This window comes from Equus przewalskii, chromosome 15 (genome assembly GCF_037783145.1).
Source record: "Equus przewalskii isolate Varuska chromosome 15, EquPr2, whole genome shotgun sequence".
Classification (NCBI taxonomy): Eukaryota; Metazoa; Chordata; class Mammalia; order Perissodactyla; family Equidae; genus Equus; species Equus przewalskii.
In genome coordinates this window covers 77,360,749-77,387,258 of record NC_091845.1, presented here as the reverse complement: position 1 = coordinate 77,387,258, position 26,510 = coordinate 77,360,749, and the positions used below count along the sequence as shown (strand labels likewise).

General features: G+C 35.6%; 1 protein-coding gene across 3 annotated transcripts in view; it reads right to left on the bottom strand.

Moving 5' to 3' along the window:
* Positions 1 to 1,990: 1,990 nt before the first annotated feature.
* RASA2 (RAS p21 protein activator 2) overlaps positions 1,991 to 26,510 on the bottom strand; it is a 109,204-nt gene continuing 84,684 nt past the window's right edge. The window contains exons 16-25 of one of the 3 annotated variants that reach the window (XM_070577574.1): positions 24,270 to 24,353; positions 23,782 to 23,859; positions 20,123 to 20,196; positions 19,473 to 19,579; positions 16,814 to 16,825; positions 8,974 to 9,056; positions 8,102 to 8,310; positions 7,300 to 7,403; positions 6,754 to 6,943; positions 1,991 to 5,050 (exon numbers count right to left, since the gene is read on the bottom strand). In XM_070577574.1, coding sequence (XP_070433675.1) covers positions 5,020 to 5,050; positions 6,754 to 6,943; positions 7,300 to 7,403; positions 8,102 to 8,310; positions 8,974 to 9,056; positions 16,814 to 16,825; positions 19,473 to 19,579; positions 20,123 to 20,196; positions 23,782 to 23,859; positions 24,270 to 24,353 — 972 coding nt within the window. In that variant the 3' untranslated portion in view covers positions 1,991 to 5,019. Of the gene's footprint in view, positions 5,051 to 6,753; positions 6,944 to 7,299; positions 7,404 to 8,101; positions 8,311 to 8,973; positions 9,057 to 16,813; positions 16,826 to 19,469; positions 19,580 to 20,122; positions 20,197 to 23,781; positions 23,860 to 24,269; positions 24,354 to 26,510 lie in introns of all 3 variants that reach the window. The other 2 variants (XM_070577575.1, XM_070577577.1) reach the window with 2 other exon arrangements.

The following is a 26,510-nucleotide window of genomic DNA, read 5'->3' as shown; positions in this document are numbered from 1 at the left end:
TTACCAGCTGACATATTTTACTTGTTTAGTCTTGTTCCTCTCCCCAGAAAGTAAGCTTCAAGGAGGCAGTGACTCTGGCTGTATCCTTGCTCCTGACACGTAGTTTTCACGTAGAGTTTAGGACTGAGACTTGGGGTCAGGATTTAGAATTTACCTTATCTCAGATTCCAGTGATTTCCAAACTTTAAAAACAAATGCCTCACATTAACACAAATATCTCAGGCTCCATATTGGAAAGGGACTCCAGGTGAGAACCATGGTCTCATCTACGCATCTGTATCAGTAAGATTTTGTCAAGATTTTCCAGTAGTTTGAATTACAAAAATAGGTGTTTATTTGCATTTTCAAGTGTAAAGTTATAATATCGACTGTGTCTTTTCAAACTCTATACCTTCCCTCCCTGGAACATTCCCTCGCCTCAGGGAGATTCTGACATGCCTCTCTGGGGTCGTTCACCTCATCTTCATTGAGAATCTACCTAAAATGATGGGTGCTTCTTTAACAGTGCAAGCAATGTGGCCTTCTCAGTTCTCAGTGGAGTTTAGAACTACGTTAAATTTGGAAAACAATGCTGTTAATACCAGACAGACAAATTCTTCCTTGATGAGCAAAAACTTCCCGTATCTAAGACTGAACTCCAAGTCAAAAAGTAGATCAGTACAAAGAAAGCACAAAGGTTTTGATGGTACGAGGAGGATTTCAAATAGTAGGCAGAAAACTAAACAAATCTTGATAGGACTTCAACTTAATTAAACAGGTTACACCTTCTCTGCTGTTAATATAAAATATAGGCATCAGCTTAAAATATGGTGGTAAATGGTGTCACCAAACCAAGAAGTCAAATGGCAAAATGACAAGCCAAAAAAAGAAACCTCAGGTGAGGATGTGTATGAGGAATCAAGACCAAAGTTCTCTGAACACTGGTCAATTTATTTGAAGTATGTCATGTCTACCTAAAATAGGTTATTCTCTGAAGGGTCAGCACTGGCCATTGACTTGGAGTAGTAGAGAAACCTATGCCAGCGGCTGGAACCCAGCAGTGCCAAGCCATGTCTTGTTTCTTATGCTTGTGGCCCCAAAAAGGGACTCTGCTTGGCCTCAGTGTCTCTTGTTTTGGAATCACGCAATTTGGAAAAGGAAACCCAACTAAAGGATGGTCCCCGCTCTCTCTAAAGAACTAGCTTGTTTACATCATAGAGGAGAACCCTGAGTCTTTCATGTTTCTGACAAGTTCTATTCTAATACATGGGCTCCCACAAGCAGGATTCTGGTGTTTTTATAAAAATAAGATCCTTAGAGATTGAGAAGCCTATTCCTTCCTCTTTAACTTGAAACTCTTCTGGAATCACAGGGGCTAAGTTTTATGGAGGTTTAATTAGGGATGCTAAGAGGCACTAATAGGGGAGGATTCTGGCACAACTTACTGACGAACCTGGTCTTTGGTGCTGTCACTTTATATTCTCTAGACAATTCAGCAAAATGACACAACATGGTCAAATTCTAACATCCAGAAGGACGCACTGAAAGTCAAGCTGCTGGGTAGACTGACCTGCAGGAGTCAATGCAGGACCTGAGTAACCAGAGGCTCTGATGTTGACTTCTTTGAGAAGAGTGGAACGTAGGATTCTTCAAAGAGTTGAACATAGGCTGAAAAACTCAGCTGTAAACTATTTATCCAGACAGGAGTGGAATATATTCCATACACTGGACGTGCCTGGCTCTAGGCAGGGGTGGGATCCTGCATGGTGCCTGCACCCTGGAGGTCCTCAAAACAAGTCTGCTGAATGAATAAATGAATGACGACCACAGTCCATCAAAAATCAGCCTGGTTAGACGTAAGAAAAGAACACTGAGTCCCTTCCAGATTGCTTCGCTCCTCTGTATCGAGGACTTCTCACTTCCGCCATTCCCTTACTAGTAGGCAAGGTACAATCATTTTAAACAGAAAGAATTCTTAAATCGGTAAGAAAGTAAAGTCTCACAAAAAACAGACAGGCTTCTTGTAATTTATTTGAGTTATTTCCAAGCGACAGTTACAAAAGTTTTTAATTTTTATAATACTCTTGATAAGAAAATAAAATTTAAATAAAAATACATTCCCAACAATACAACATGGTTACACAAATTCACTACATTAAATTCTGATAACTTACATTTTCAAACTGGACACTGTAAAAACCAATATTTACTAACAACATATTAATTTCCAAGTTAAAAAAATGGAAGCAGATAATTGATCAAGACTGGTAATTTAACTCTAGAATGAGTCCCGTATTTTCCACACACCGTAAGGACACCTAAAAGGCTTGATAGCATTCTGTCTTTACAGGATGTACCGTTAGAACAAATTAAAGGTGCTTTTACTTAAAAAAAAAAATTGGTTTGCTAAAACGTGGCATGAATGAGCCTTTCTGATAAATGAATGAAATTAGGCTTCAGAAACAGAAACAAAAGCTACATAATTCGTCACTTTTTTTTGTATAATGAGGAAAGCCTAGTTTTGACACTTAACCATTACCCGTGATATTATAAACATATTTCTTTGGCAAATAAAATCATTCAATTTGATAAATTATATTCCTGGGAGTAAAAAACTTTGCTAAACAAAAAAACAAAACAAACAATAACAACAAGAAAACAAGTGACAGATCACCACAATTTCAACTGATGGAAATAGTTAAACTAAGAACCAGAACTGGCATTTATGGCAAGAGTTTCTCCATATCATCCTTTCTTTTCTTCTTGGGGTTTTCGAGTTTTTAGGGTGAAGTGAGCTGCCATATATTTTTTCAAGTGTGGAAAAGGCAGAGAGAGCAGACCAGTTGGTAAAAATCAAAGTACTCATACTATCAGCAGAGGAACGAGGCCCTTGGAAGCAAGTACCCTGGTTATCTTAGGGTCCTACTGACATGGTCTCTTATTTGAGAAGACTTTCCAAGAAAATTAATTTCACATTAATTCTTTTTAAGCTATGTCAAGCTGGTTAATTCCAGTCAAACTGGCTGTTTAAGAATGTCATGTGAAGAAAATAACGAGATGACTGAACTCTTCCCTTTAAACTCAGAGTTATGTGTTCACACAGCCTTGGTCCCTCTGATAAAAATTTCGTGATCTTTAAAAACAATCATAATTGGGGATTTGATATTAGAAATATTAGAGGAATATTTCTTCTGCCTTGAAAAAACAGCAGAGGATTAAAAAAGCCACTAAAGAGTAATGAGTGGTACCTGGCAATGCTCACATGTCCTTTTCAGATAGACACTTCAGAGACTCTTAAGAGGAACTTTAATCTGAATCAAATTCAACAATGAGAAATTTATTAAATGGTTAAATTCTTTCACATTTATAAATCAGTGTAGTTTATGGAATCTAAAATTCATAAAATTTAAAGGACTCTTTCAAACTTGTCTTCAAAATGGTCCAGGAATAACCTACCATAATGCAGACGAGCACTGATTCTTAAATAAAACCAACTGATTTCTACAAGTCATTTAGAGAAATACATTGCTCAGTTATAATCATTTATGGAAAAATTCTGATTGTGTGTCAATGGTCTTTAAAAATAATTACCTAGTAAAATATAATTTAAAAACAATTACTCACCAATAACATAAGTGGCAAACTGTGTCTTGAAATATAGCTTATGCTCAGGGAAACAAAAATAGCATGGCTAGCTAGACTTACATTAATAAGTCACAGTTTTAAACAGAAACACGTGTAAATACTCCAAGGTTCAAAGTACCACATCTAGAAAATGTTCTGAATTTAAAAAGACAAAATAAGAGTACCACGGTTTTAATACTGATGAAGCAAAGTATATCCCTCTTAACATCAAGGTGGCAACTTGCTTCGACTGCTTATTTACAGTTATGGTTTTTAGGATAAAAGTAAATTATTAGGGAAAAATAAGATTCCAACAGTTGCCTGCCCAAATTCCATTTGGCTGGGAGGCCATAAGGAAACAGCAACGAGATATAAACATTTTCAGGAAAGTACTATTTCTAGACTTAAACACTGATCATTCAACTGATCATAAGATTAGACACCACGGGGTATCTGAAGTAGACTCTGGGCAGCCCAGAGGGTTAAAGTGCGCCGAGTGACTGTTCTGAGTTAGTTCTCAACCTCCCACAGGAGGAGGGCATCCTGATGGTGACCCTTAGAACAATGTGGAGTAATGGTGAAGTCAAGTGATTTTCCCACCACCTTCTTTCACTCTATACTCTCTTCCTTTTCAGAAGAGATGTTCTTAGAATCATGTTAACCTGAACTCTCAAATCAAGAAAATGAGTACCTGATATTTAAAACAATGAAAAAAATTTAGTGGTCTCATTTTATTTCATCTGCCATCACTCTCCCAAATGTAAACAAGCTGCACAAAATAGTACACGTTCCCTGATTCCTCCTGTCTGAGTTCTGTTTACATCTTTAAATAGGCAAAATGATCTACTAACTTCCAAGGATGCTCTGGCAGTTTTCCAAAGTTTCTGTCACTGTCCCTAACATAATCTGCAATGACTAACGGACTAGGGGAAAATCCCTTTTTTCTTTTTTAAAGAGGGAAGGTCTGGAAGAACGAAATGGAAACTCTGGATTGTCATGGGTTGGGATTCTCTAGTAAAACACAATATTGGCAGTATAGAGCAGGCACTAATGGTAGTGAGAAGTCCACAGAACACGCAGTGTTACAAGAAGAGATGGTTTCTTGCTATGGAGGAGTTCTCCTTTTGTTACAAAGCTTCTTTAGGAAGATTCTTTCTATTAAAAAGAAGTGGCAGAAACATGGCTTTTAACACATAAGATATGAAGGGAATCTTGGGTTTCAAATTCTCTAGTAATACATCAATACCAGGATTCCCAAAGAGTTAATTTCAATTATTAAATATTAAATACAATGTGAATACAGATGACATTGAAGCCAATGTTCATTCTTAAATACTATGAACAAAATATATGATGAATTGAAAAACTCCAACAAAAATAATATTTTCCAGTTCTTCTGAATCAATTGGCCAAACTCTAAGATGTTTTCCCAACAATTGGATTTTCCCTAGAAAATAATAAAAGAAAATCATTTTTCAAAAGTTAAAAACATAAAATTTTAACACGTGACAAATACCACATAGTATCATTAAGTATTTATAATTTTCCCTGGATAATCTCTCATGAGTCTTATTTCATCAATTCAACAAGTATTTACTGACCACCTATTAAATGTCAGACACTGTTTTAGAAGCTCTGAATATAGTAGTGAACAAAACAGACAAAACTCTGCCCTATGGAGGCTACATACTGGTACAGGGTAAACAAAATGGACAAGTGAAACATTTAGTACGAGAAAGACTGGCATTCTTTAATAGACAAAAATAAAGCTGGGAAGGGGTAGAGTGTGTGGGTGTGGGGGACGGGGGTACTATTTAAGAAGGATGGTCAAGTATTGACTAAGATCTCATGGAAACTTCCCGGGGCTCCGAAAAAACTGCATTATCACTGTTGGAAGAGAACCAATGATACTAAGGTAGAAAAGACAGGAACAGGATGCTGACAATGACCTTTCTCATGTACTGAGCCTTCCATCCAGAGAGAACATAAACATTTATACCTGTCAAACTGATTTTTATTGTTCACAAATCACAAATATAATTATTAATCCACATAATTTTAAAAGAATACTTACAATGGTGGGGCCGGGATTTAAAGCCCCCTCACTAATCAGCTGTGTAATGTTGGGCAAAGCACTTAACTTTCCTGAGCCTCAGTTTCACTAGCTGTAAAATGGGAATATAGCCATGCTGGGCTGACGTGAGGATCAACAAGACTGTAGCAAACACTTACTTGCTGGTCTAAGAACCATCCTCTCTATTTACTTCTATGCAAACTGGACCCTGATTCTACTGCTACTCCTGGGCAGCCCCGTGTTCCAGGGGAAGCTCGGAGTAACTTTAGATAAGGTTCTTTTCTTAGTGTGAAAGAAACAGCTCTTTCTGCCTCTGGACACTGTGAGATAGAAACATGAGGCTCTGAGCTATTGTGGCCCATCTGTGACCAGGAGGGGACAAGCCTGAGGAACACAGCAATCATCTTGTTGAAGATGGCTGAGCGGTTGGATGGTCCTTGATGACAACGTTGAGATGCTGAACTAACCAACTGTAGAAGTTAGGACTTAATGGGTAAGACTAAGAAATTTCTTAGTGGTTAAGCCACTTCAATTGGGATTTTTTGTTACTTGTTGCTTAAAACAATCTAAGTGATAAGATGTAAAGTTAAGTACAGTGCTCAGTGGTACAATAAACTCCTAATACATGATAGCTGTTGCTGTTGTTGCTGATGGACCCACCGTGGTATCCATCTACATCTGAGATGGATCCAAAGAATCAACTATAAAACACTTTTAGCACTTTCATAGCTGATTTTTTTTCTTACTAAGTATAAGTCCCCGTGGGAGATAATAAGAAGGAAGACGATCAGTAAGAACAAAACAAAAGCAGAAAGCTACTAAGTATTCAATTTCATGAATTACATTAGAATATAACATTACAAGTGGTGATAAACTACAGCATCAACATAATGAAATGATACCAGAACTGAAAAGAAAGATCACTGCGTGATGGCCAGGGAAACTCTCGCACAAGAGAAAGGCTCTGAGCTGGGTCTTGAAAGAGGAAGGTGTGGCAGGAGGCCTGCATTCAGGTGTGAGTACAGAGTAGTAGACGCAATCTGAAACTGTGTTTAAAGGATCTTAAAAATACTTACTTGCTCCCATATTTTGCACTACTTGATCTTTTCTTCCTATACTTTTCATGAGGTTCATCTAGCTTCTCTATGATGCTTTTTACTTGCTGAATTGTCTTAAAGGTTGTTACAGAATCCTCGATTACAAAGTTAGAATAATCATCAGGCTCTTTCTGTGGTCCTTGATAGACTGCTATAGTTCCACAAGCCTCTACAAGGAGCAGCAAAATCTCTGATCAGACAACTAAATTCCATAAATGTAATTTGTAGCATAAATAAGAACTTTTCAAGAGTCTCAAGTTGGGGATATTTCCCCTAGCAATGCATAGATAACCAAAATACATTCATTTTATTAATTATGATCATCACACTTATGCAAAAATAGTATTTTTACTTCATGAATATCTATGAAAAAGCCCCCTTTGGGTGTCTGTCAACTTTCATAGAAGTAACATTTTGGTAAATCTACGAGTATTTTCAACTTAGAGATAATGCTAAAGCAATACTTCAGGAACTGGTAATGAAGGATCATGGTTATATAAAAATATTTATTTTAGTTGTATTTACCTTCCATTTTCTGTAGCTTAGGTAAACTGAGAGTAAAAAGGGAATAAATTCTTTCTGTTTCTCTGTCTTCATCGATATCTATTTGGATGTCTGCAGGGACACCTCTATGGTAAAAATGAAATTAAAGACATTGGAAAAATTTCACTTCGTTAACATGTCAAAGACTTTCGATGGTTTGAGACTAAAAAAAAGAACCACAGAATTTTGCAAAAGGAACCTCAGAAATCTAGTCTCATTTGATAATTAAATAAAATGGGTCCAAAAGAGATTTAGTCATCATATGATTCTAATCAAAAGGAGGGCACTTTTAAAATGAAATCATTTTCATAACCCTTACCCCGTCACAAAAGCAATACATTACTTCTGAAGTCTACAGGGCTATCATGGCTGTTCCATACAATTAGAAAAAGAATGCTAAACCCTTCTCTTGCTCAGGCTTGTGCATCTATTTAAACATTGCCCATTTTTTGACTTGTGCCAACCACTATTTAGTTGAGAACATTTTCATCACCCTTAAAAGAAACCCTGTATCCATTAGCACTCCCCATTCCTTCCTCCCTCCAGCCCCTTACAAGCATTAATCTCTTTGTGTCTCCATGAATCTACCTATTCTGACACTTCATATAAATGTTATCACATAGTATATGGCCTTTGTGTCTGGCTTCATCCACTTAGCATGTTTTCAAGGTTCATTCGTGTTGTAGCATGTATCAGGACTTCCTCCCATGTTATGGCTGAATACTATTCCACCGTAAGGATACATGACATTCAAACACTGCTTTTTAATCAGAAGGAAACTTACGCAGTACATGGCTTGCAGCCGTGAGCATTTTCACTGGTCTCCTGACAGCAGAGCCAGCTTCCGTTTAGATACGCAGAGGGATGATAAGAACTGAGCCTGTTCTGATTGCATCGGCTCACCCTGCAGAGCACATCTATCCATTCATTAGCTTCTACACAATTATTTGCCTGGACGTAGAGTGGTTTCTCCGTATGTATTACTTGGAACATCTTCATAGACAATTAGGATAAAAAGTTAGTGACAGAGTCTAAAAACCAACACATAGTACCAAACAGGAAAAGGTATATCACAGAAATACAATTTGCTTGGCTAGATAACTGCCGCTCAAGTGTTTTATGAATTGTTACTTTTCAAGCAAGTTAGTCCCCAGGATAATCTGAGTCACACAGTATTAAGCAGTACAATAGAACAGAATTTTTAGGAGCTACACATGTCGAAAGGGATGGACTATCACACAAATAGGAATAAAGGGAGGGAATTTCAGATGGAGGACAAAGTATGAGTAAAGGCAAAGCAGTGGGGAACTACAGAGAAACAAGGAAACTGTCTTGGTTGGTCTGAGTGTATGGTATGTACTAAGTGGTAGCAGAAAACAAGGTTGACAGATTGGTTGCGACTATACTATTAAAGATCTGAATGTCAAATTGAGAAGTCTGATAACAGGAAGTATTAAGAAAAGTACCTTTAAGTTAATAGGTTAGGCAGACTATATAGCCATCAATAATAATGGACAATTTTAAAACAGAGTTCTAGCCAGCAATTATAAAGTATCAATGATCAATGGCAAATGCTAAAAACAAAACCTCTTGAAAAATTTCAACTAAGTAATATATACGTTTAAAAAGCTTTGAATAATTATTTATATAACTTACATTTTTCTTGTTGAAAGAGCTCTCTTCCAGTTTTTCCACAGCAAGAATGTTTTTCACTGGAATTGTATAAATTGCATCTTTGCCTAAATAATAAAAGTAGTAGAACAAAATTAAAATAATTTCCATCAGAATTACAAAAGTGAGAGGTTAATTCTGCAAGGTTTAAGCTCATCCTCTTGATGCGAGAAGTATAAGTAACAAATAGATTTCCAAATGGTACATAATAAATATTCTTTGCTTTATAGAACAGATGAATTTTGATTGCTTTCTCTAAAATGACTTCCTCTTTACTTTTTTCAATATAAAATTAAAACATTTTCAAGGAAAAATATGGGAATAAATTTGAACTCTATGTAGAAAACATTATAACATTTTGCAACATTAATTATAAGGGGACTGAAAAAAATAATATATTTAGCAATAGAGGGCTATTCAAAACTTGCTGAGACATGGAATTTTCTTTCAACTAGTTATTACACGAGCAGTGAATCTGACTGTACCTAAGTGGATTTTTCTGTTTTGCCAATATAATATTTAATTAAGAGATTAATTCTCAAAACAATGATTTTAAATTGAAAAATTGTTCATTACTATCACATACAGGCTGGTCAGCTGACTAGAGCTACCAAATTTACTCTAAGGATACAGGGAGCAAAAGTAAAAACTTTATTTGGTAGAGTGAATCCTTAATTTAAGAATTTGGAAATTTGAGTTTGCTAACGGAGCTCCACAATAATATCGCATGAGGACATGGGGCAATTCAACATATGATTTACCTGAGAATAGACTATATCTCAGATAGTCATAGAAACTATAAGCAAATATAATTATGACTTTTTCTGGTCGTTTGGTAATGTTCCTGGAAATCAAAGCTCTGCATTTTTTGCCCCCAAACTTTGCTTTGCTTTAATGACATGTAGATTGAAGTGCTGGAGGTTTACATTTTATATCAGTCCATGGATTAATGTATAGCTTTTTTGGCCAAAACAATTATTTGGTTAATAAAGGTTTTCTGACTTGAATAGAGAGGTCAACACAGAATATTTGCTAAGCTTGGTTCCTGGGGTAAAATAAAAAATTTGTGTAATTCAAGCAGATGTGATATACAATTTTTTCTTTTAAAGGACAGTCACTTAATTCAACTATCATACATTGAATGTCTACAATATACTAGATACTGTTTTAACAACTTGGGATACAGTAGTAAACAGAACATACGAGGCCCCTAAAGAAGTCTGCATTTAGGTCTGGGAAGACTGACAAAAGACATAAATATTAGGTAGAGTAGGAGTGGTTAGAAGAGTGCTTCAGGCCAGAGTCAAGGGACACAGAGAGCTGGGGGGGAGGGTTAGAAAAAAAAAGAATTAAGAAAAACAAACTGAGTCCCAGAGAGATCTGTGAGATAATATCAAGCATGCCAACATAAGTATAATTGGAGTCCTAGAAGGAAAGAAAAGAGACAGAAAAAATATTTGAAGAAATAAGTAAAAAAACTTCCCAGATTTGGTGAAAAACACTTGCTTATGCTTTAAAGAAACTCAATATAACTGCAACAACCTTGAAAAATTTTAAGTGCCAAGTAATACATTTTACATCCACTATAACAACAAAAAAGAAAAGAGAAAACGGGGTGATATTATGAAGAAAGGGAAAAATATAGGAAAATTTTTATCTTAATGAAGTTCAATTTATCTTTTTTAAAAACTGCTTAGTGCTTTTAATGTACTCTCGAAGAAATCCTTGCATACTCCATGGTTGCAAAGGTGTTCTCCTATGTTTTCACTGAGGCCTATGATTTTCTCATCTTCAATTAAAATTTGTGTGTAGTGTGAGGTGGAGTGAGGTTCATTTTCCCTCCATGTTTATCCAGTTGTTCCAGCACCATTTGTTGAAAAGCCTTTTCTTTTGCTATTGAATTGTCCTGACATCTTTGTCAGAACTGAACTGACCATGAATACGTGTGTCTTTCTGGATTCTTGTCTGTTCATTGATATCTCTAGCTCTTATGCCAAAAGTACAGTCTTGAATACTGTTAAGTCTTAAAATCAGTCCTCCAACTTTGTTCTTTTTCAACATTGCTTTGGCTATGTTAAGTCTTTTGTTTTTCCATCCATACAAATTTTACAATCAACTTGTCAACTTTTACAAAAATGCTTGTTGGGAATTGGAGTAGGACTGTGTTAAAATCAAGATGAATCTGAGAAGTGACTTCTTAAAAAATACTGAATCTTCAAATCCACAAAAACCTGATGTATGCCTCCTTTATTTGGGTCTTCTTTGCTTTATCTCTGCAATACTTTGTAGTTTTCAGCACAGAAGTCTTGTACTTCTTTTGTTAAATTCATTCCTAAGTATTTTATGTTTTTTGAAGGGAGCTGCTAGTGTAAACGGGATTTTTAAAAATTTCATTTTCTAACAGTTTGCTGCTAGTTTATAGAAGTACAGTTGATTTGTATATATGAATTATGTATCCCAAAGGCCTTCCTAGATTCACTTCTTAGTTCAAGCAGTTGTTTCGAAGATTCCTTAGGAGTTTCTATGTAACTATGTATGCTTTTTCTTTTCTTTCTTTTTTTGGTCTTATTGCATTGGCTACAATCTCTAGTATAATGTTAACTAGAACTGATGAAAGTGGATAATCCTTGCTTTGTTCCTGATCATAGATATGATGTTACATTTACTGTAATTATTGACATGGCTAGGTTTAAGCTATCATTTTGCTATTTGTTTTCTATTTGTCCCATCTAATTTTTGCTCCTTTGTTCTTCCTCTTCTGCTATATTTATTTATTTATTGGGCAGGAGGAGAGGGGATAGGTTATACTTTTTGTAAAAAAGTTTTGTTCTAGAGATTATAATATACACTCAACTCATTACAATCTACTGAAAATTATTTGTCACTTCATATAAGATCCTTGCAATAATTTACTCCATTCTCTTCTCTTGTGCTACTATTGTCATATATTTTACATCTAGATTTGTTATAAACTCTACAATTCAATGTTACAAATTTTGCATTAAACAATTACTCTTTAAAGAAATTGAGAAAAGAGAAAAGACATTCTTACACATTTACGTGCATGTGTGTCACTTCCAGGGCTCTTCATTTCTTCCTGTAGATCTAAGTTTCCATCTGGTGTTGTTCCACTTCTTCAGCCTGAAGAATTCCCTTTAGCATTTCCTATAGGGCAAGGCTGCTTGCAATGGAGTCTCCAAGCTTTCATGTTATCTAAAGGATATTTTCATTTCTGAAGGAAATTTTCACTAGAATTCTAGGTCGAGAACCTTTTTCTTTCACCACTTTAAAGATGTCATTCCATTGTCTTTGGGCTTCGGTTGCTTCTTGCCTGAAAAGTTAGCTGTGAATTGCACTGCTGTTCTCCTGTATGCAATTTGTCTTTGGTTCCTCTGCTTTTAAGACTTTTCTCTTTATCTCTGGTTTGATTATTATATGTCTAAGTGTGATTTTCTCTGTATTTATCATGCTTAGTGTTCACTGAGCTTCTTAGATCTGTAAGATCATGTTTTTCACCAAATTTGGGAAATTTTAAGCCACTATTTCTTTAAATATTTTTTCTGCTCCACTCTTTCTCTACTCTCCTGGGACACCAACCATGTATATATTAGACTGCCTGATATGGTTCCATGAGTCAATGAAGTTCTATTCTTTTTTTTAAAATCTTTTTTCTCTGTGTTCCTAGAATGGATATTTTCTATTGTTCTGTCTTCAAGTTCACTCAATCTTTCTTCTGACATCTCCAATCTGTTGTTAAGCCCATCCAATGAATTTTTCATTTTTAGATAATGTACCTTTCAATTCTAGATTTCCATTTGATTTATTTTTATAGTTTCTATTTTTTCTTTTGCTGAAATTTCCCATCTCTTTACTCATTATGACTATCTTTTCCATTAAATTCTTGAAATATTTATAACAGCTTTAAAGTTCCTATCTGCTAATTCCAAGATGTAAATCATATAGGGATCTACTTCTATTGATAGCTTTTTCTGTTGACTATGTATCATATTTTCCTGTTTCTTCTCAAACTTGTTAATGTTTCAGTGTATAATGGACATTACAAATGATACATTGTAGATGTGGATTCAGTTACTTCCCTTGAACAGTTACATCACTAGTTGATCACCCTGAGGCTTGGTTGTATACTTTATTTATACTACATTTTGTTTATTCTTAATCCTAGGACATAGTCTTTAATCCTGAGCCATCTCAAATCACCTTTTGAGATTTCAATGAAAATCCCAGGTGTTTACTGAGCCCTTCTAAAATTTCAAACTCTGTCTCTCCTAAGGAGGAAAAAGGTTGAAATCTCTGCTCATCTTTTTAAATCTTTCCAGTTACTGCTTTTCACTAGTCTCTTTGAAGTTTCCCTTTGCATGAGCAGTTCAAGAGTCAGCTAAGGATTTCACAGGAGTTCATATGCAGACTGGAGGGCTCCTCCTTTTTATCTCCTAATTTCCAGCTTCTCTGGCAGCCTTTAACTCTGTCCTTTGACATCTCAAGCCAATAAAACTGCAGTTTCTTTTTTATTAAGGTTATGAAAGTTAACATCCTTGTGAAATTACAGTTGTACATCATTATTAGTCTTGTTGTAGGTACACCACTTCACCCCTAGTGCCCTCCCCCATCCCCCTTTCGCCTGGTAACCACCAATCAGTTCTCTTTGTCCATATGTTAACTACCACCTATGAGTGGAGTCATACAGAGTTCGTCTTTCTCTGTCTGGCTTATTTCACTCAACATAATACCCTCAAGGTCTATCCATGTTGTTGTGAATGGGACGACTTTGTCCTTTTTTATGGCTGAGTAGTATTCTATTGTATATATATACCACATCTTCTTTATCCAGTCATCAGTTGCTGGGCACTTAGGTTGGTTCCATGACTTGGCTATTGTGAATAATGCTGCGATGAACGTAGGGGTGCATGGAACTTTCGGAATTGCTGATTTCAGGTTCTTAGGATAGATACTAAAACTGCATTTTTATGCTTGAATTCTAGCCACCTCATACTGCATAGGCTGGGAGCGCTTCCAGGGGGAGAAGTCATATAAACATAAATCTCACCCAGCATGGTTCCCATCTTTTGAGGGTCAAATTCTTCAGAGAATTGTTTTATATATTCTGCCTAAAGTTTACTTGTGTTATCTATGAAAGAGTTAGTCTAATACAAGCTTCTTTACTATTACTAGACCTCACATGTCTACTTTTTAAAAGGAAATTTCATCAGTCTAGTTGCATAAACCCAAATCCTTGGACTTATCCTTGACTTGCCTCTTTCTCTCACTCTTGATATCTGATCCTCTAGCAAATCCTGTGAGTACTATCTTTAAAATAGATCCAGAATGTGATCCCTTTTTACCACCTGCACTGCTACCAACTGGTCCAAGCTATTATCTTCTCTCCCCTGGATTACTGCAATAGCCTCTTAAAACTGGTCTCCTTGCCCCTCCATTCTTCTCCACATGGTATGAGCGATTGATCCTATTAAAACATAAGTCAAACAATGTCATTCTTCTGCTTAAGACTCTCCAATGCCTTTCCATCTTACTCAGAGGAAAAGTCTTACAACGGCCCACAAAGCCCTATAATATCTAGCTCCTCTGTGATCCTTTTTGACCTCAGTTTCTATGACTATCCCCTTACTCATTTTTTTTTCCCTACCCACAAGAGCTTTCTCTTGTTTCTTGAATACTCCAGGTTTCTGTTTGGGGATCTCTATACTGGCTCTGAGCTATGCCTGTGTCACTACTACCCCAAATATCCACATGGCTCACTACCTCATCATCTTTAGGTCTTTGCACAAATGTTACTTTCTTAGTAAAGCCTTCCCTGGCTAGACTTTTTAATATTGCAGCTCTCCTCATTGAGCCCATCATTCTCTATTTCCCTTCCCTGCTTTATTTTTGTCTATCACGTTTATTATCCAACATACTATATAATTTGTTTTTTTATCATCTATCCCTACTAAACCATAAGATCCCTGAGGGCAAGGATTTTGGTATGTTTTGGTCACTACTGTTTTCTCCAGAGCCTAGAACAGCACCTGGCATATAGCAGGCACTCAATAAAATATTTGTTGCATGAATGAATGATTGAATCAATGATGTTCTTTAGCTATCAAAGAAAAAAATACTGTAGAGCACTGTGTGTGAAAACATGAGCAGGCGAAAACCTAGTCAACCTAAATGTACTGAAATTTATGTTTAAAACATCTTGGAAGCTTCTTCTATACTGTCCATAGGCAATATGAGCTAGAACATTTTATATCACATGGAAGTTGTGTAGGCTATAACGTATGTATGTGTGCACATCAGGTCTCCCAAAAGTAGACGATATCTAACGAAGTGTGGAGAACACAGAATGTGTTCCACCTAGAGCAGTGGTTCTTAAAGTAACTCAGATGATAGCATATCTAGAAGACACAGTGTTCTTTGAAGAACACCATTTATTAAAATATTTACTAAATGCCTTAATAAAGTTAGTAAAAACATGGTCTCTACTATTGAGGATCTTAAAGACTAGGGAAAGAGATAGACAAAAGTAAGGACCACAGAGTGTGACTGAAGTTATCACTAAAGTGATAAAGAAACACAGTAATGGAATAGCTCAGCTGAGGTGGCTAGTGGCTTATAAATGACTTCCACAAAGAGCTGACACTTGATCTGAGGCTTAAAGGACAATAAATTACACAGGTGAAGAAGGAAAGTAAGGGATTTCTAGGTAGAACTCATGCAAAAGCATAAACGTAAAAGAGCACAAGTTAAAGGAACTGCAAGATCTGGTCTTGTGAAACAACCCATGGAGAATGCAAAAGATGAGGCTGGATGAGACAGGAAGAGGCTGGAACATCAACAATTTGTTTGATTCTGCATACAACTAGGAGAACTTTTACTAGGAGAAGATGACTACATTACAATATAGCAACATAAAATCATAATCACAAGCACACAGATCCATAAAAACTGTCAAGGTAATCATGACTGATAGCTGACTGAGTGCCCTATAATATTCATTTGCCACACATTAATGTAGTTGTATTGAAGATCAGTTGCTTACCATTGCTTAGTAGCAATGAGCAGGCATCAAAAATGTAATAACTTATTTGAGATAAACTCTTAAAATTGAGAAAATTCTATTAGTTCCTTTGCCAGTAAATTGGGAAAAGACCATATTATTTTGATTCTAAGTGGGAGAAACAACACTTGATTCAGAATACTCGTGTCCAGTAAGAGGAGAGAGTAAAAGACTCAATGATTTAGAGCTATGTTACGGGAAATTTGGGAGGCACTCTTTCAGACACCAAAGTCAAACAGGAAGTGTAGCAAGAGACTTAACTAGCCGTCTAGGCTGTCCAGAAAACAGCAAGGAAACACGAAGTAAGCAAAACATCTGCTGAGCCACCAAACAGAGAATCCAAAGCCCATGTACTTTATTCACAGGGAAAAGTCCTGAAGTCTTCAATCAAAGCCTTTAAATCTTATGCATAATTTTAACACACACAGTGCTTGCATTCTCACTCATAGTATATTAGCAGTAAAAAACAGAGATGGGTGACGGAGGTGGGAGTGAGATGTTACATATTACAATTCACTGACAGCACAAGAAATTTAAGGTGACAGCCTGGAACATAAAGGGGATGGAGAAAAACTGTATAAAGCAAACACAGGAGCACAAAAAAGCACAGCAGTCCAAGGCATTTAGCTGGGGAGTAAACAGCTGCACACACCCATAAGCAGCCCTGAAAACATCACCAAATCAGAGCACTACATAATAATTAATATTTATCAATTACAGCCCAAAGTCATCTAGAAAATGTTAACTTACGTTCAATGAACTCTTTTAGAAGGCAGGGAAGCATGTAATACATTTTGGAAAAATCCATCAAAATAGTTAAAAAGCATGGATGCTTAAAACTGTAGGCTTTGGTAAATCTCAAAATTTCATATAACAGAGCTCATTCTCCAATGTCATTCCAACACGTTAAATTTCTTAAGGCTTCGAAACAATGTAACTTCTAACATGTCCATTTTATACCTAGGGCAGCCTAATCATTCTGTAGAACGTTATCCTTCTAAGATCACCGAACAGAAAAGAAGTTCTCTAGGACTCTGGATGGACTCTGGATCTACGAACTCCCTGAAATCATATGCAAAATTTTGGGTCTAGCTTGTGCATTTTTCTAGCAGAAAGGGTACAAAGCTATCATCTGATTCTTAAAGTCTTAAACCAAAAAAGACTTTAGAATATTGGTTTAGATTAGAAAATGCTTTAAATGAGGAAAAAATAGCTAATTTATTCACGGAGAATGACTTAAATTTTATTTCAATGTACTGTTAACGTAAACATAATTAGCACATTATGATAGCTATTTCTAAAATGCTGCTATATATGCGAGAGCACTTATACAGTATTCAACATAAGCTATAACTTCTAAGGCATTCAAAATACACTTAGCTTAAAAAGATGCTGTCTGGAAGGGCAAGTATGTAGCCTACTGATCTTTAGTCATTTAACTATATGCCATAACAAATTATCTGAGTACTGAAAAATAAAATGCATTTGGCTTATGTCTTACTAATATATTTGGACATATGTAGTCATTTTGCCTAAGCCATTCTAAGGAATTATAAAACAAAAAGTTTTTCTTATTCTCTATTCTTCGAGAATCTCCACTGAAGCACTCTACTTAACTGAGTCTACATTCTCTCGAAAGTACCCTATGTCTGGTGTTTGTTTTATCATTTCAGAATTTATAGCAGAAGCTCTCTTAATAGAGCTGCACCTAACAGATTTGATGGATTAATGGAGACTTCATTTCCTCTGTAGCAAATGATGCTCATGGGATGCTGAATGCTCGTGGTTGCCAGGCTACTATCTATTTAGCCTGCATGTGTCTGTTTCCACTGGTTAGGCTGTTTTGCTTACCAAGTCCGTTGGGTTTGTCACCAAACCTATTTATGCCCTTTTCCCATGTTGTAATTATAATTTACTTAAACATATATAAAATGACAAAATAAGTGCCCCCTACTCAGAGGTTTATTATTTATTTGAAAATCAGGCAAGTGCTCTGAAGAACCTCAAAAAAGGAGACCCAAACCAACGCAAATAAAGTTGATTTATATGGGGGTGAGAGAGCCGTAAAAGATTAGGGTGACTATCACGAAAATCTAAAAGGATCCTGTACTCGGGTTACTTTACAAGTATTTAAGTTCTAGCTTCACTTTGGAGAAATCACACTGAAAACTGATGCATTAGTGGCATATTTGCACAAGAAAGACAAATGGGAAAGCCAATCTATAGATTCATATTCAAAGAAAAGATCTTGGATCTCTATCAAAAGATTGGTAAACAAATACGTAAACATAGTCATCCCTCGGCATCTGCTGAGGATTGGTTCCAGGACTCTCGCAGATATCAAAATCCTTGGTCCCTTATATAAAATGGTGTAATATTTGCGTTTAAACTACACACATCCTCCCTTATACTTTAAACCATCTTTAGATTACTTATAATACCCAATACAATGTAAATGCTATGTAAACAGTTGTTACAGTGCATTGTTCAGGGAATAATGACAAGAAAACAAAGTCTGTACATGTTCATTACAGACACGGCCACTGTAGACCCTTTAACCTACGGTTGATTGAATCCACAGATGCGAAATCTGAGGATACCAAGGGCTGATTGTATTTAAGATATGTATGCATCTTTTTGTTTGTCTTTAATTGATTCTTGCTTTAACTGATCTTTTTGACTAAGTGAACATCTTTGGATCCTAATCACTTTTTAAATAAAAGGGCTTCTACGGTATATAACCTATGATCTAGACACTAACTTCTTCTTGCTAACATACGAGAAGGAGCTAATGGGTAACACTTTATCCCATAGGAATAAACTTAAAAGGCAGAGATTTTCAGCAGTGTGTCAGTCCACTGAGGGACAGACTTTGCCTCTCTGAAGCCTCAAATCACACTGTAGGAAGATGGCTCCTTTATCCAAATAGACAGCCCATTTGTGCTTTCTCAGGAGGCAAATTATTAAAATTTCCATCTTGGAGTGAGCTTGGCCAAGAGTCTAGAATGAATCTGATAACTGTATAGGAATCACAGTCTGTGGGACTTTTTGGCTGACATTATCCAGCAAACCACTGAAATACTCTCATTCATTAGACATTGATTTTTACCACTTTGGCTCTGTGAGTTAAAGAAACTTCCAAGTTCTAAGAGGCCTTTATATATTGATTACACAGTAGGGCTTTACCATGGATTTTTAGAAAATAGAGCATGTGTGTGAAAAAATATAATTTACACAGTGTCACTTGTCAAATATTTATTACATTCTTAGTGTGTACGCATCACTGTGAGAAACTATAAACTAGAGTAATATTAATGAAAAGGTTCACTAGAATCACATTAAGCAACAAAAAAGAAGTCTTCACCAAGAACCAGGAAAAGACCCCACAATAGAGCATAAGCACAACTACCTGGCTGTTTGTGGTAGGTGAGCTCTCTGCTTGTTAAGCAGAACCACCGTTTCTTGAAATTCTTTTTTCCAATCCGAGTTCTTCCCTGAGCTCTTTTATACATCTCACTGCCAAAACAACAGATGTAAACATTTAGCTACACATATTAAAATAGTTAATCTAAAACAAAGACTTGCCCTTTAATTTTAAATGACATTAAAGGTTGTGTAAGATTATATTAAGTAAATGAAAATGTCCGGCCATCTAAAACTTTTGCATTTATTTTGGCCACACTGAGGGAATAAAATCTTTAATTAATTTAATACTTATAACTGTGCTATCCAGGATTGAAAGGGCCAAATGAGTGATGTTCCCCTTTACCTTCTAATGATAACACTACTTTAACACTGAATAGTGTTGTTACTTTTTCAAAGTACTCTAATACTCATAATCTCATTACATTTATAAAACACCTCTAGGACAGTATGGACAAGGAGTCCTGCCTCGTAGCAAAGTTTATAGGATAGGGAGGTGACTTACCTGACTGACGTACTTAGGCAGTTCCAGCACAGAACAAAAACCCAGATTCCTCACTGCCAGACCCATGCTCTTTGAGCTACTTAACATCTATACTGAAACACGACTTTACTGTCTAATTTCATTAAATTTACCCTTCTTTCAGGTGCACAGGCTCACTCGTACCACTGGACTCTTTAGTTTCAGTAGATGAAATTTCATCCAAGAACTAAACGGAAAAATGGGCAAATATTATACTTTGTGATAAGGTACATCATAAAATCAGTTTATGTTAAATGTTGATAATATCACAAAGTTCTTCATTATTAAGGAATACACAAAATTGCAATTTGTAAGGCAAAACACATACTTATTTGTAGAGGAAGTCCCTAATTTACACACGACAGGGATTCCAAAAAGCTTATTTTTAAAAGTTTATTAAAACCCAGACTGTATTTCCCTGTAGAAATAATTCAATCCACAATCCCTTACCTGCAATTCTGAAATCTATAAAGCTCTGAATACACAGAGTTTTTTTGCTTTGTTTTTGATTTGCAGTAAACTCATTTGGGGGTATAACTTAACCTGAACTGGTGTAAGGCTATTTATAGTCTGTATTTATCCCATTTACTGTGAATATTCACACACTGTGCTACATAAACATTAATGTGTTTGATTACAGGGTGCTACTCCAGGCCTCACTGGGGGGTATTATATAGTACATGGCATATACCTATTATCTTTCAAAACTCTGAAAAACTGAATTCTGAAATACTTCTTGTCCCAAAGATTTTGGATATAGGAATTTGAATCTATATTATAGGTCAGGGATCACCAAACTATGGCTCTGTGGGCCAAATTCAACCTGAAGCCTGCTTTTGTAAGGCCCATGAGCTAAGAACAGTTTTACATTTTTAAAGCGTTATAAAAACAAAAATAAAAATGCAGAAGAATATGTGGCAGAGCCCTTATGTGGCCAGCATAGCCTAACATATTTACTTACTGGCCTTTTGCAGAAAATAGTTTGCTGACTTCTATTATTTATAATTGACTTCAGCCTTAAGAGACAGTATTTCACAGTTATGACTGACGTGTAATTGGGTTCTCTAGAATAATCTGGAAACCTAATCACCACTTATAAACTTACTTTGGAGAATGTGGGAATGTGGTGGCTCAAGAAAATATAGAATACCCATCTCTAGCAATGGCAAGCCACCCAGTGAAGAGTATTTAGTTTCATGAATATGCTACCTTGCCTGGTCAAAAGCTTCCTGGCATGTGGCTGTCTCTTCATGGGAAAGGGAAAATAGTAGTTTGAGGAACAACTCTTGTTCTTAGAGAGGAATCCTATTTCGCCCCATAAATGAACTATTTGTTTAGTTCTTGGTGTTTCTTTTTTTACTTTTCTATGTTGTCCCACTCAGGACTTAAAAAAACAAACAAAAACCAAGTACATGCCAATAAAAATGATATTGAGGCACCAGTGCCCTAATATAAAGTAGAATTTGTGGACGAAGCCATTTTTTCCTAAGACTGGCTATAGATTGCCCACCAGAACCAACACTTGTGGGGTTTTCCAGTGGAACATTTACTTCTAGTTTGCTGGAAGGAACGTTTACTTCTAGTTTATTTGGTAAGTGAAAGAACAAGAACAGAGTTTCTTTCACATTATATGTGGGTCATATAGAACAAGTATCCAAGGGAATTAAAGAAGTGTCTTCTCACATCTTCAGTTCTCACAGATGGACCATCCACTAATGGAGTTTAACAGACTTATTTGAATATTTCATTTCTTAGTATTTGCCTGAAGGCACTGATTTATTTCTTTGACAAATATTTCTTATTTATTAATGATAATTATTACATTATTTATTTGTTATATTTACAAGGAAGTGTAGGGTAAATACAGTTATATAAAGTTAAAGAAAACAATAATTAAGATGGACTGTAGGTAGGGTGAATATAGGTCTCAGTTTGCTCAGGGCTGTCCCTGTCTACAATTGTGCTTCCAACATAACCAAAAGTATTCCTTTCCACTCTTTAAAGTGTCCAAGTTTGGATGCTACGTTATATGGTCACTCTGTTTATAGACCTATCCAGGTTACTGTTCCTAAACTCTGTGGGAATAGTACAAGATTCAGAATTATAATCTATTTTGCTTTGGAGCAGGGGTCAATGCCACTAGCGAGAACACCAGTACGAAATGAGAAATTGGGGTTCATAAGCTTTCGCAATTTCTAGCACTGCACATATCCAGATTTAGTTAGTAAATAATTTTTTAAAAACCTCTCTCATATTAGGGCAAAATATCCTATGCTAGTTTAGGAGTCTAGAACCAAATCTGAGACAGGAGAATGCACTATGCTGCATCTCACATCAGGATGTGAGTGGGTGACTCAGGGCAGATCAGGAGCAGACTAAACTGTTGGCACCCTTAAATACTTCCCCCACTGACATTACCAACTCTACATATTCTGATTATATCAGGGGGAAAAAATCAGATGCTACCATAGCCTAGGTCGTAAAAAAACAGAAAAACAACCCTAAAACAAAAGACAGTACATCAGAATCTTGCCAACAAAAGTCTGCCTACGCTATCCCACAAATGTTTCAACAATGTCCTAAAAATAAAAGGGCAGCTTTTCCTTTGCCTATTCTTTTGAAAGATTTCCCCCTCAAAAGCCTTCAGTGGTTGCTTAAAAAAATTTTGGTTGAACTTGCAGTATTCTAGATGAAAAAATTCCAACGGACTTTAATTTTTTAAATGATTTTTATTTACTGAGTTCCTGTAAGAATTTTAAAAGTACAAACATATATTTCAACAAAATATACTCTTAGATATCAACTGTAAATTATACTACAGAAATTGAATGAAATGTTTAAAATTTGGCCTTGCTAATTTGCATTCATTAAGTTAGAACGGTGAAGATAAGATACAGTACTTTCTTCAAGCCAAGTTTAGATGTACTTCAAAACAACTTTTCTTTAGAAATTTTTAGGGTTTTACAATAATGCTGCATTTTGTTTAGGATGATTCAGAACTAAAGACTCAAGAAATTAGAAATTCTTTCCAAACATTCTCAACTTCTAAGTACAGCAAGTTTTCTATGTTGTAGGCCCCATGTTAGGATAGAATATACTGTAGGTTTTTATACATTTTAATTTATAGTAACTCTCCTCAGGTTACTACGATAAACTTATATTGTTTATAAAATGTGCAATAATTCATATATTTTTTACTACGGCAATTAAGTGCCCACTATACATCAGGCACCATATTAAGCCTTTACTCCTAGACCAGAGGTTCTCAGTCAGAGAGGCAATTTTATCCCTTAAGGGACATTTGGCAATGTTTAGAGACATTTTTGGTTGTCAAAACCGGGGGCATGCTAATTGGTAGAGGCCAGGAGATGCTGCTAAACACACAATGCACAAGACAGCCCCTCAACAAGAATTATCCAACCAAATTGTCAAGAGTGCTGCTGTTAAGAAACCCTAACTCTAGATATTTGTAATTTGTGTTACTAAGACACTGGTAACCGGAGCTGTTGATAAAACTCATCTAAATGAATTTTACTCTAAATACTAAAAGGCATTTAAATAAATACTAAAAGGTATTTTCACAGCTTAAAAACCCACAGTTTTGTATGGGAGGAGAAAGGAAGAAAAAGATAGCCTTTTTATATTTGATGGACAGTTTAAACATTATAATTTTTTTAAACTTGGGATTGACTCATAGGAATAACAAGAAATGTTATTTCCCCAATGCTATATGATAAGAAATGTTAATATTTCCAGAGTAAAACAATCATACCTTTTTAACTGCTATAATATATCCTTCTTCTTGAAACATTTTGAAAAACTCACACATGAATGACTCTTTGAAACTTGACTAAGAAAAAAAAACAGGATTTATATATGTTAAGTAGAGAACTAGGAACATAATGGGCTGTGTTTTTAAGCTGACAATTAAGGCTTAAAAGGATTCAAAAATATTTTTCAAGAGAGTTATAGGGCTTGGAGCTGAAGATTTCTTTCAACAGTTGTTAGATGACTATGGTAGGAACAAATAGAAGGTTCTTGCATCTCCCCCTCTTAGATATATTAGTTTAAATGGAACTGTCTTCTTTAACAAGTGACTAAGACATAACATCTATCTAAAAGACAGCTATTGCATTTGAATCTATATATTTTTTGTTTGCTTTGCTTTTAATTTAGAAGGGAGTGAAGGAGGAAGAAGGGATCATAGGGCATAACAACATTTAAAAGTATGAAAACAAGGCCAAAGATGTGAAGACTTACCTTGCTTTTGGACAGACTCCCCCAGCTTCCCAAAGTTTGAATGGTTTTTGAGATAAGAGTCAATGTTCTAATTGTCTGTGCATCCTAAAGAACGTAAAAGAACACACAAAACTCCTGTTAAGTTTTTAAGAAATAGAATTTGTATAAAAAGTAGACTAGAATGAATGGGCTACATTGCTCTAAAACAGTGGTTCAAAAATGTTCATTCAAACCACCAACATAGTTAAAATCTAGCTAAGGATGGGCACAACTCACTAGACTAAAGAATTAAGACACTAAAAAAGCCATATATGATTGACAATTCCTCCCAAAGTAATTATATTTAATGATGCATTACTTTTGAAAGCAATAATTCAATTAACATTATACATATTGTTTTGTATAGTATGGCAGCTTGAATTACCCAACAAATTGTATTCACTTTTGAAATGTCAGTGGCTTATACCTTCTAACCTAAAATGGCAGTTTTCAAATTTTCTGTACTCAACCTACCTCTAAGCATATTCAATAATTTATATAGCTTCTGCAATCAATTCTTTTCACCATGGAAGCAAAGACCTAAATTCAACCTAGGAAATAAGAAGTCACCCAGTTCATGGTAGGATCTTAGCATCTTAGCGTAAGGTAACTACTTGGGTCTATTATCCAAGGTGTTTTTCAGGCCTGTCTACCAGAAAGAAGTAAATACAAATAAAATTGACTAAACACCTTGCTCCTTCCTTTTTTATTGAGTTATAATTTACATACAGTGAAATGAACAGATTTTAAGTGTAGATATAGCCTGATGAGTTTTCACCAATCCATAAACCTGTATAACCAATTTCCCTATCACTATATAGAACATTTTTCTTTGTTTTGGGAATTCAAAAAAACAAAATCTTCCATCAAAGACATACTTAAGGAAATTTAGATAGAGAAATGCTTTAGTTTAGTTTTTGGTTGATATTCCTTAATATTTTAGTATCTCCGCATTGAAAATAGGCAGTGAATGTGAAGCGGAAGAGATGACCAGAATGTAAGGTAATATGGAAAAGAAGGAATATCTGGGATATGATCATTATGATATACTTATGAAACAGTTATACAACTTAATTAAGGTTATCCAGAAATATTTTAGCTAGAACATCCAGGATTCCATTATATGCATAAAAAGTCCCCACAATTCTCTGCCTTTGAAGAATATAAAACTTAACAATGTGCTAATAAACTAAATTTGAACTGAATTTCACCAAGACTTCCCTGTTCAAATCTGGTTTTAAAATCAGTGTTTTAGGTTATTATTTCCCTGAATTAGAAGAAGGGAACAAAGCATATTTTATATAATTTCTGCATATCAGAGATCAACACGGCCCTCACTACTATTTGACAGTCATGTCATTTAGCTACTCTTGATTCACTGGTGTTACTCTACATATAAGCTGTTATAAATTTTTCCCCTGCCACCATCTGCCATCATAATTTTTCACAGACGTCCAGTACTTTAGATATCGGCACCTAGTACAGAACCTGGCACTGGCATATAGCAGATGCTATTTACCATTTAGTAAATTCAACTGAACTGTTGAATTTCTCACCTCAAAACAACATACCCTACCCTTTTTTCCTTATATTAGGTTGAAATATATGATATTACTGTTATTTGACTACTTATGATCTATAAAAAACAAAACAATTTCACATGGTTCACCATAATATTTCAAAGGAAGAACTGTTCTTTTTCCCAAAGTTTACTCCATCACTTTTTCTTTTAAAGACACTCTTTCTGAATCCTCCAGGATACTGATCTGGTATCAGTAAGCCCCGTTCTCTCTTCAATTTCTCCATTTCTGTTAGTCTGTTCTCCCCTATCTAAACCATATATAGGTTTTCCCATTTTGGAAAAGACTCACCATTTGATAGGCTCCCTCTCTGAGCTACCATCTTTCACTTAACAAACATTTACTGAGCATCTACTTGTCCTAGAAAACGTGCCATGTGCTTGGGATGCGCAAACTTGAAAAAGATTCAGCCCTTGCCTTAAGGTATTGACAGTCCACATGCAGAAACTATAAACAGATGACTATAAAACAGTACGACAAATGCCATGACAGATAGAGCCACAGGGTGCTACAGGCACACATGAGAGACACTAACCCAGAGTGAAGGGCTAGAGAGGTCTGCCCTGGCTGAGTTTTGAAAGGAGCCACCAATGAGAGAATAGGCGATGTGATGAGAAGGATGGTTCAGCTCTTTTTTTTTCCC